Source organism: Amblyomma americanum, chromosome 1 (assembly GCF_052857255.1).
Source record: "Amblyomma americanum isolate KBUSLIRL-KWMA chromosome 1, ASM5285725v1, whole genome shotgun sequence".
In the NCBI taxonomy this organism is placed as follows: Eukaryota; Metazoa; Arthropoda; class Arachnida; order Ixodida; family Ixodidae; genus Amblyomma; species Amblyomma americanum.
This window is the reverse complement of record NC_135497.1, coordinates 144846811-144858810: the sequence shown is the minus strand read 5'-3', so window position 1 is coordinate 144858810 and position 12000 is coordinate 144846811. Positions and strand designations below refer to the sequence as shown.

General features: G+C 45.4%; 1 protein-coding gene across 1 annotated transcript in view; it reads right to left on the bottom strand.

Annotated features, from left to right (window-relative positions):
* Nucleotides 1–12000, bottom strand: part of LOC144114147 (putative ATP-dependent RNA helicase TDRD12) — a 169337-nt gene that overhangs the window by 24511 nt on the left and 132826 nt on the right. The window contains 3 exon segments of the mRNA XM_077647669.1: nucleotides 3220–3402; nucleotides 9590–9851; nucleotides 10790–10900. Coding sequence (XP_077503795.1) covers nucleotides 3220–3402; nucleotides 9590–9851; nucleotides 10790–10900 — 556 coding nt within the window.

Genomic DNA, 12000 nt, shown 5'->3' with positions numbered 1-12000 from the left:
CCAATTCTAATTTTGGTTTGGATTGCAAAATCACCTGCATCTCCCCTTAAGCACATTCATGTGCCAAGGACCTAGATTTATCTCTTGTAAACATAAAGCAACAGGAGAGATTGCATTTAATATGCCTTTTATGTCACCGCAGTTACTTAACAGTGCTCTACAGTTCAATTGTACTATGGATGCCATTTTAATATCGCGTATGAAAAGTAGATCAGATTTTTTTGGGTCCCATGACCACGGGCCTCCCACTTTTTGACAGATCCAAAGAGTCCCATCGCCCGTCTGAAGTGGACGGCACAAAGCTGCCCTGGGTCAAGCCCATCACCTTTTAAGAGGTGCTGGACGACCGTGCAGAAGGAATGTGGACATTCAAGTCAGACCTTGACCAGTGAGAAGAGGCCTTCAGGCACCAGGTCTGTGCAGCCTGCCTTGGGGGTGGCGGAGTAGTGCTAAAGTCTCATCGATTTGGCTGTACTTTCTGAACCAGTTCAAGAGGTGCAGCACTCTCAGACTAGCTAACACCACCTGCCCTTTGGCACTCGATTTGACTTTGTGCTGCATGAGTTCTTCTGCACCAGCTTCCCGTCGAGTTTTCTCGTGCAAGTAGTGCAAGGTGCTTGGCACACTCGGTAGCAGACGGCTTCGCGGCGATACTTGTTTTAGTGAGCTGCATTGAGACCATGGTTGAGACGGCTGCGTACCCGTGATAGACACGGCACCTGCGCGGTGTCCTCCCCAAACAGCTAAAATGACAGTGCTTGCGTGTGTGTGCGTGTCTCTGTATGCACATAAGCGACCGGCTGGCATGGCACACTGCGTATGGGTTCTCTTTTTGTGTCCAGCCTCGCACACTGCTTTACACCGTTTCTCTTTTGTGTGCAATTATTATTATTACATGCAGTACGATGGAGCATTTCCATAAGAGGCAGATGGTGAGATGTTTTCATAATACATGGGTGATCGCAATGTTTGTGATGACTCGCTGCGACATCAGTACCTCCGCTTACGGCAGCAACTGGGCTTGAGGTCGCCGTCAGGCCACACCTTCGCCTGCCAGTTTGCTTCTGACAATTTGTGACATCGCCGTCACCGTCCGCCGAAAGTGAACGCGATCAGGTTGAGTTCAAATATAGTGCAAATTATCAGGCTACTCCTGGCGGACAACCGCAGTCGCTTTTTGATAGAACAGAAACAGCCTGAATCACGCGCATGAACTGTAAAAGATCATCTCGAGCGAAAGTCTGAATAACCTCTCGAATTCAAAGTTAGCAGCCTCTTCAAAGTACCCATTGAATCGGTGACGGTTGACCGGCCCGCGCCAATTTGCACAACGCGACGAAAAGGACGGTGTCAAATTCTACACCACTTTTGGAATTAACAAATTTCATAGCCACTCCACGAGATGTGCCACTTCGAGCAAACGCACAGCTTTCAATACAGCTAGCACAATTCCATGCATATGTCAAAACACGCGACAAACGCCAACACACGGCCGCAGCAGACAAATGTTTCTGCACTTTTGCACTCGATTTGGCCGCTGCACCGAGAGCACTAGTGTCAGGCTACACTCGCGCTGCAAGAACTGGCGCTGCACTGTCGCAGCACTTTTGTGAAATAGTGCAGAAAGTGCAGACAAATCGAGGAGGCCTCTAGCTACTCCAACGGGGGGCATGGATGGCCCTGCCACAGGCTCACTCGTGGCCTGGACAGACAAGTGCCGAAGCCAGGTGCGGCGTGCCATGTGCACGCAATGCATCGGCGAAATTTGTTTTTACGGTGATGCATTTGTTGTCAGAGCAAATCACCTCTTCGCTTTCTTGAATGAAATGTTTTCACTAGTTTTTTAGCATTATTTCTTTTTCCCTCTTTAAGAACACACATCCCCTCGAGTATGCAGCATGGGACAGCTTCACATTACTCAGATGGCTGATCCTTAGAAGCGCATTTTGTAAAAGTTTTGCGGCCATGACAACTTTCTGAGCCGTGGCCAAACCTCTGGCAATTGAAACATCTGCGGGGGTTGGGTATGTGCGGTCTCAAATTTTCTTTCAAGTATTCCACTTCGATAGTGTAAGGCAATGTGCTGGTGTTGAATGTGAGGATCGTCATCCTTCCAGATTTTGATCTGGTGAACATCTATGACATCTTGGTCGGTGAGCCCTTCAAGCATTTCTTTATCCGTGAGGTGGACAAAATCAATTTCTGAGATCACGCCTTGGACAGTGTTGAGAGATCGGCAGGAAGTGACGGAAACAGGGATATCCCCTATGGACACAATGTTTGAGTTTTGAGAGAGAGCGATCATTAGGGGAAAAGGAACTAGCCATAAAAAGTTTGTATTTCGGACATGTTGCCAGCCCCCCACCAATGTCGACCCGAGGGAACAGGACAGGAGCTTGCAAGCAAGCCCTGCCCATACCCAGCAGTAAACCCCAACTATAACTAAATATGGCTTAAATAAGGGTTGTCTGCCACTCAAGATAAACCTCAGCTGCCATGAAAAATGAAAACCCATGCAAGAAGGCAGGAGGACAAGAAAACGCCACCGCCGATTTCCCACGGTCAGGTCAGGCCAGAGGTGCATAACCAAAGAAAGCAAAAATCAAAGCCATCATCAAATAACGCTGCATTTATAATTCATAACACATTCAGCTGAATAAACTGAACTATACAGTTAAATCTTAATACAAATATCATGAGATCAATAAAAAAAAGTTTGCTTCTACCAGTATCTTCTGCAGCAAGAAAAAAAAAAATCTTGTTATATTTGTATCTTGGTCCTGAACATAATATAATGTGAAGTGCGTTCTGAAACCGATGAACCGAGGAGAAAAGCTTGCTCTACATTCGAGTAAACACAGTAGGTTAACTCCTAAGCTAAACAGCCAAGCTAAGCTAAGCTAAGCCACGCTAACCTAACTGAATGTCCTGTTATGGCAGTCTATTGTAAAATAAAATTTCAGCAGTTGCACATTTCTGTACTCCTTGTGCTTCTAAATACTATGAAAAAAAAAAAAAACACACACAGTATAGCATACACTATGAGGTTAAACATATAAAATTCTTCTTTTTGACAACTCTAACCTCCGTATAGCATGTACATAAGACTAGACACAGCAACCACGAGAAGCATTTCTTGTGAAATTCAAATGTGAGTCAAAGCAAGGGAGATGTGAATTCGAAAAAAAAAAAAGCAGTTTGTAGGGAATGATTTCATACCTCAAACAATGACACATGTGGGCGGTCAACATCAAATTCCAGCTCAGGCAGCTTCGTTCGGACTGCAATCCCCTTCTCAACAAGTAGATCACCTATGCTGATCCTCCCATCATGACATCCATCAAACAAAAACACCTCATAATGATTATTTCCAGGGTGAGTGCCAGCTCTTTTGCTTGCGACCTTGAAAGAAAATACAAGAGGTAACACACAAAACTAGCTATACTAATACAACATGCACACGCACAACATGCTAACATGTCTGGAAGGCTACAATGCAACTGAATGGTCGAACATAAACACGAAAAAAGCGAAATAACTGCAAGTATGTCATGTACAGTCATGTACAAGTTTGCTGGATGCCGATTTGCAGAAAAAATTTATTTCCGTGTTCCCTCGCTAGCCAGGCAGGCAGCATTCATGTCTCCCCATGCTTCTATGCATTTCAATAATCTGCTGTGCATGACTGTGCCGCAATAAACCTTTTTCCACGAATCCACATTCTCCAAACTTTTGCTTTTGACAAAAATTTACAGGATGTGAATTTGCAGAAAAAAATCGGAAAATCTGCAACACCTTGCTAATCAGTCAGCTGACAGTTTATCCGTAAATGGAGCAAGCATGTACCCTTGCGACTGCGTACTTTTCACTGACTTCCTTTGGCCGGCCGCACTGAAGTATTTTTTTTTTTCTGCTAAGCTGCATCCCGCAAACTTTTGCCCATGACTGCACAGCTTGCAACCTCAAAATAAAACCAAAATAAACCGAGATTCAGGTGATTAGGTCTGAAGGGTATAACATCTGGCTTCTTGTTTCCTCACACATGTACAATAGGCACTCTAAGGAGTGTTATCATTTGCACTTCTGCAAGCTGCCTTCTGTCTATGCTCGCATGCCCCTGCCACTGCAGCCCTCACACTCTGCTTAATCACCCCACTGGGATTTCCTCTTTGTAAGGGATAGAGAGAATGAGAGAAGGAAAGGTGGGGTACCGGTTTGCTACCCTGCAATGGGGTTGACTTTCAAGAGGCGAAGTGGCTATGTGACAGTGTTTTGATGTCTTTGCACTCTGGTGCCCAAGTTTCAATCCAACAAAATACATCAGTACCTGCCGGAGTCTCTGAGAAATTTTTTCGCTGTGTATTGCAGCAAAGATCACCATGCTATCGTCTGCGACTGCAACAGTGGCAAGGCCTAGTGCGAGCGGCCCTTCTGTGGTGTCCTTTCGCCTACATTTCTGACAAAGTTGAAAACTCATGCTGACAAAAAGGTAAAGCACAGAATAAATAAAATGTGCCGATTGTTGCTACCAGCTGGCGAAATTCTTGCACGTTTTCTTTCCGCCACAGCCCCACCCTCAGAGTGCCTTGCATATTCAGCTTGAAGGCACCTCCTCCAACTACTGATCTGGAGCTTGCCCTGATCAGTGCTCTTGGTCATAGGACCAAAGCGACCAGTCGAAGATGCCATAGCATTCACATCCTATCTGTGAAAATTTGTCCTTACATACGTCAAAAGGCAAATGAAAAGAGGTCTCTACAAATCACTTCGCATCACACCAAGCACAGCATGAACCAGTCTCGCTGTCATTACTATGCTGCACCATTGTGGAATGAGCACTGATGCTAAGCTCAGTCAGTAATATCGAGTACTTATGTAGCTGTATGAAGCAATTATACATTATACTATACAGCTATAATTATACACGAAGCCGCCTAATAGAGTAGAAGCTCGATAATATGAATTTCTAAATTTTACACGTTGCTCCCCTGGAACATGCACCCCGAACTACACAAGGGGTGCAGGGAGGCAAGAACCAGGGCCCTGGTGAAACGTCTAGTCAGAAGGGCAGACATGGGTCTATGCAGATGCTTCTAGCTACCCAGGAATCAGAGTGGCAGTAGCCTCTGTAGTCGAACACACTTATCGGGAGACCACCAGCGTCACCATCAACTACGACAACCAAATCGAAGCGGCACTTGTGATGGTCAACGACTACAGAAGGGCCACTCCTTACACAATAGTCATGGACTCCCAGGCAGCCTAGTGGAACTAACTTAGGGGTAAGATCTGCAAGCCAGCCCTCCAAATCCTATGGCAAGGCCCCGCAGCCGACATCAGTGAGCACCAAGCTATATGGATACCAGGCTACAATGGCCTGGCTGGGAACTGCGCGGCGAATACCGTATCTTGAGGATACACTAAGTGGGCTGCTGAGGACCTGCTAGAACCCAGACTAGTGGTGCCAGTGCATAGTGATACTGCAACGAAGACGACGAAGTTGGCAGTGGCGCAGTACGGAGTGCTCGCGCTAGGCCAGCGGCCATTAAATCACACCTCTAACATCGTTCAACGTGCCTCATTCTTTGGCTGGCCACCACGTAACAATATCTTGGAACAACACTGAGGGTGGAGGATGACCCTACCTCCACCTCACAGCCAGCTTACAAAAGAACAGGCAACCGCTTGGAGGCAGCTCGAGACGAACATGTACCCTTATTTACACACCACCTATGGGCCACCACCTGGCCACTCTGCAGGGAGGTGGCGGCACTATATCACACCTTGTGGGGCTGCCAAAGCAATACGGTAGTCCCTAATATCCTAATATACAAAACCCATCACAGGAGAAGTAGGAGGCGGCTTTGTCCACCTCAAACCTGGAACGCAAGCAATGCGTGGTGGACCAGATGAGAGCTGCTGCGGTCTCTGCAGAGGCCCTGGACTAGAGGCTACACCCAAACGATACAGAAGGCTTCTCAATAAAAGCTTTCCACTCATTCCTGGCCGCAATCCACTGTGAATAATGTGCAAAATTTTGGATGTCCGAGCACTTCCGCCGCACCACTATGAATTATATGAACGAGTGAGTCGGGACCGAACCCTGGAGCACTAAGCGCCGCTCGCATATTGCGGACACTGCACAGTGTCTTTTTTACGACAAAGAGCGTTGTACTTAAAATACACCCATTCTGGCGCTCCATTCTATTGAAAAAAGTTTTGAGATGGTTGAACCTAGGCGTACATGAAAGGAATGGTTGGATAGGAAGTCTTTTATGCATTCAAAGGTCCTTACTCGGATGTCAAGCTCTGCTAAGTCATGGAGCATCCCAAACCTCCAAGTGTATCATATGCCTTTTCGAGATCGAAGAAGACAGCAAGACAGTGCTGTCGATGTATGAAAGCCTCTCAGACAGTTTTTTCGAGGCGAACTTAATGGTCTGTTGTCGAGCATGCCATTTTAAAACCACACTGATGATTGTCAACGAGTTCACGAGATTCAAACACAAAGGTTAGCCTGATATTCAAAACGCTTTCAAAAGACTTGGCGAGGCAGCTGGTAAAGGCTATTGGTCTATAACTACCACGGGATGCTGGCTGCTTTCCAGGTTTCAGGAATGGCACCATAACGGCTTTTTTCCAAGCTTCCGGAATTTTTCACAGTGTCCAAATTTTGTTAAAAATTTAAAAAGTGCTTCTACAGACAGTTGCAAAAGATATACCAGCATTTCGTAATTTATTTCATCAGGGCCGGGAGCAGTCTGTTTTCCGGCAAATAGAACTCTTGGATTCGAATTAATTTATTGAATGGTTCATCAGTGCAACCATTTGTTGGAAGTCTTTTTCTCAGCTGTGTTTTTGCATTTTAAAAATGACTCTGTATAATGCGAGGAACTGGAAATACTTAAGAAATGTTCAACAAGGAAGTATGCTTGTTCCTGTATACTTGCTTGTGTATCGGGGGCTGTAAGAAAGGCATTATGAAAGGGGAGAAGTGACCATTTAATTGACGAACATGTTTCCACACTTTTTTTATGTGATTGAACTATTTATGGAGGATATGCAATTTTTCCAGAAAGCTTCCTCGACAATGCGAGGAATATGCTGTGCATTAGCGCTCGCCTTTTTAAAGTTTACAAAGGTTTGGTTTATGGTTTATGGGGGTTTAACGTCCCAAAGCGACTCAGGCTATGAGGGACGCCGTAGTGAAGGGCTCCGGAAATTTCGACCACCTGGGTTCTTTTACGTGATGACATCGCACAGCACACGGGCCTCTAGAATTTCGCCTCCATCGAAATTCGACCGCCGCGGCCGGGATCGAACCCGCGTCTTTCGGGCCGGCAGCCGAGCGCCATAACCACTCAGCCACCGCGGCGGCCCTAAAGTTTACAAAGGTTCTCATGGGTTGAGAACCTAGGAAAAATTCCCCAGGCTTTATTTTGCCCCTTTTTCACTTCTCTACTACATTCTTTGTTATACTACACCTTGTGCCTTGTGGTTTTGTCCAACCACTCCAGAGGAATGAGGGATAGCGAGGCGTGCAACTAAGGAAGGGAAACAAGTGAGAAAATGAGGTGACGGACTGTCCGGAAGAGAATTTGGCCATCACTGTGTGTAATTCTTTACATATGGTGCAGTAATAAGACAAAGAGATCCCAGAGAAGGTTGGAAAATTGGCTGTTAATGGCGCAAAGATAGTTAAATTTAGCAGGTCACCCTCTGCGCTGCTGGCATATCTGTGAAACTTGGGGCCTTGTGAACAGTCCTTACGTTCGACCAACAAATGCAGTATAATTCTACGGAATTCGGCAAACGTTATACTCTAAACTATGACTATGAAGGAAGACCAAACAACCGCAATCCTTTTTCAGAGCAGCCAGTGACTGCAGAACACAGCAGTCCGTCATATCTTTTCGATTCACGTGAAGTCTGAGCAACTGCACCATGCATAAAACAGATTCAGAAGAGCCAGAACATTATGCCAGAAGCGAAACAGTTATATACTGCCTACTTCCAGTTGAGTGCCACTATTTCAGTCGCCACACAACAGCACAGAAGCCATGCCACACGCACAGCACACAGTATGCGACCGGCACATGGGACCCAACATGCCGCTGCGAGGGGGAAACGGCGGCGCAAGATGGTACAAAGAGTGTCCCTACCCTGAAAGTGGAGGCGAGAGGATATCCAGGCACCCTAAGCGGTGGAGGTGGTGGCGGCTGCTGCCGCAGTCGTGCTATCAGCATGATCGTGAAATGTTCGCTGCGTTTATAGTTTCGAGTAATGCTGGTTTCTGTAAGCATTTGTAAGGGGATTGCATCTACATTTATTTCTTATCCTGTTTTCCTTTCTGCCTTGTCCTTTTGAGTGTTCTCGCAAAAATTGCATACAACGAAAAACTGGATGTAACGAAAAATCACGGACGTTTGTCAATTTCGTTATATCCAGGTTTAACTGTATGCTTATTTGGAGCAGGCTTTGAACACATTTTATGAAAATGTAGCAATGTGTAGCAGGTTAAGCCTTTTGACTCATGTTTCATAGAATAGGCACACATCACATTGCATTCCAACACCTCACATTGCATTGCAATCACACTGCAACACCTGGCACCATGAATTCAACCACCCTGGCAAGGAATACATTTCCTTTTTTTCAAGTAAGGGTTTCTTGACTAATACACAGCTTTCTGCCCCAAACAAACAGGTCAGTAGTAGCAACGACCACATAATTAAAAGGCAAAAGCTGCCCACACTAGTGTTGAGGTGGAAGTGTACCACCTAGTTGGGTTAACATGGCTTTCCGATACAGTGTGGCTCTTTTGAAAGCAGGCAACACAAAAGGAGCACATATCGAACTATTAAGCATACAAGTGAAGGGAAAAGAGGTGCTCATTATGACATGCATGACGAATGCCAACAGCCCCTGACACCAACAAGCATAGGGGAGTTTTTTTTTTTTTAGCTTGTGGTGTTAATGATGATGATGGATTTTTATGGTGCAAGGGCGTCTTGGTCAGGGAGCACCATGACACAAGGTATTTTTCGATTACTCAAGGTGGGGTCAAAGACCCATTTTCCAAGCATATCAGCCCTTACTAGCCGAGCACCAGGCCAGGAAAAAAACTTGTACCCATTGTATCATCGGCGAGTACCCGGCGGCACTGGGGATCAAACCCCGCACCTCCCGCATGCGAGGCGGATGCTGAACCACTCGGCCACTGCAGCAGTCGGTGTTAATTAATTCAAGATTAATAGTGTAAATATTCAATCACTTCAAGACAACTGAGAAGAAAGCAGAAGAAAAACAACCACATATCGCCGGTGGGATGTGGTCATTTTTCTTCTGCTTTCTTATCAATTATCTTGAAGTGACTGAATATGCACACTATTAATCTCGAATTAACACCACAAATTGGAGAAAAAAAAAAACCATCCCCTATGCTCCTTAGTATCAGGGGCTGTTGGCTTCTGTCATGTACACACCAAACTAATAATTTAGCACATAACCATAAAGGTAGTCAGAAGCAGCAGCCTGTTTCACTAAGGACATTCCAAGCTTCCAACTGAGACATGGCATCAGTACATACCCTGAGGCAGAGTACACGATTCATGTCTTCGTCATTATAACCAAAGTCTTCGAGCAAGGACTGAGCTGTAGGGCTCCACTCCTCAGTTTGTGGACCAATGCCAGCCAAACTGCATGAAATGCCCTGGTATGGCAGCAGCATCATCCAAGAAGCTGGCTCCAACAGCTGATCTCTGCTATAGGTTTCAGTGTCACCGTAGTCGGGGAAAAATATGTCAACTGCTTTGTCATCATGAATTTTGAGCACTTCTCCACGGTACCACCTGAAAAATAAGAAAAAATTTCTCTTAGATAAACGTAAACAAAACTCACACTTCCAGTACCAGATTCACGAAGTATCTAAATTTGCAGTTCAGCACCTCATAAAGTGTCAACAGCTAACCTTCAAGGTTTCAATGTGCAGATAATGCACTACTCTCTCCTGTGTTCAGACAAAGAAGACTTGCATTGCACCACAATATCACTGATATACTGAACACAGAAAACTGGAATAAGTTTTCAGGTTGCCTTGCTCAAAACAACGAGCTCACCTTGACAACCACAAAAAACAGACACAAATATTTAACACCTTTGAGACAATTTACATCTTTCCATAAACTTTGTTTCAGTTTCCAAGAGTAAGTCTGCATGCGCCGTGTCCCGGCATCTTTACTGGCTAGATAACGTGGTCTCACTGCCATGAGGGCCCACGTGTTACAAGTCACAACTGCATCATCTTGTACCCGCCTTTAGCATTTTCAGCTCAGAATAGCCAGGTTTAGTTGTCTAAAACTGGCTATTCTGAGCTGTCATTAAGCCAAACTGAACACGCTCATATGCACATATGGGCGTCTACACAAGGTAAAGAATCTTATGCTTCGTAGTGGCAATGTGCCCAACGGCGAGACCAAGATTTTTCAAATGTGTGGGTTGCGGACCCCATCTACAGATTTTAGAGAAAGCCACTGTCTTCAAGGTTAATGTGTCCCCAATGTTGCTCTTGCCTATAAATGGAGCTCAAGGCCCAACAACGAGTGACAGATTTACACTGTTAGCCATTTAATTTAACAATTCAGCTATTCTTAAACTTGAAAACACTGGATAGTGCTACTACAGTTTTAATGTTGAAGTGTTTATTAAAAGCAAAGATTGGAGTAGCAGCAGCCGCAGCAGCCAGGTGGTAGTACCTAACTGAAAAAGATATCAAAATTTGCCTGTTCACCTGTCATTGCTGTAGCGAGCAAGGCAACACACTCCAATGTGCACAGCTTTTAGCTTCCCGACTTGCTGCCGTTCCACAGCTCTCTGTATGTCGTTCTCGAGTTGCTCCAAGCTGTAAGACACACCACAAGGGATCGCATGCTGACATAGCAAGTGTACAGAAATACAAGACAGCAATATACAGCAGTTGGGATCATTACGATTAATAGTACAGTAGAACCCTGCTGTTACATCTTCAAATGCTGCATTTTCACAGCTGCTAAGCTTTGAGAAATTTCTGCTTAAGTTCCTATGGAAATCTACGCTATACAAACATGGCTGTTGCGTCTTATTTGTGGCAACATTCCTGCATGTTATGTCATGAATGTCACCTCGTACAACAATGCTTTACCCTGTGACGGCACTTGGCAGAAATGCGTGGCCCGTTGGTCAAAGCCGCATTACACTACATCAGTGCTTAGCTACCATGGCATTCAGTGGCTTCAAGCACACGGCCCCACACTGATGCCCCACATGTTAAGGCGAAAGCCTTATACGGCCGATTAGCAATGGAACCCGGCGTCGTTGTCGGTGACCATGAAAAGTGGTCCAGAACACCCCCAATTACGTTATCACCAAAGAAAAAAAATTTCTTACCAAGGTGCAGGGAATTGAACCAAGGACCTTTAGATATCGAGGCAAGCACGCAATCAGTAAGCCACTAAACTGCAATGCTTCTTGGCACATAAAAGTGAGCCTAGTGTATGCATTACCTTAAAACTGCATGCTACTCATTGAGTAGGTGTGTCATTAGGAAGGAAAGAAAATGTTTATGGGGCTTAACGTCCCAAAGAGGCTCAAGCTATGAGGGATGCCGTAGTGAAGAGCTCCTGAAATGTCGACCCCCCCTGGGGATCTTTAACGTGCACTGACATCGCACAGTACACGGGCCTCTAGCATTTCGCCTCCATTGAAATATGACCACTGTGGGCAGGATGGAACCCGCGTCTTTTGGGTCAGCAGCCGAGCATGTTAACCATGGAGTCACCACAGCGTCTTAGGAAGAAAAAAATATCAATTAAAAATTTACGCATTCGCCTTTAAAGCACAAAAGTAGTCTTGAGTGCTCTCTGTAATTTTTTACAGCCAGTACATATTTAGTTGCGGCTGTTGCTGCAGTTCCACCACCGTTGTAACGTGAGTGAATATGACTGAAGGCACAAAACTATGGCA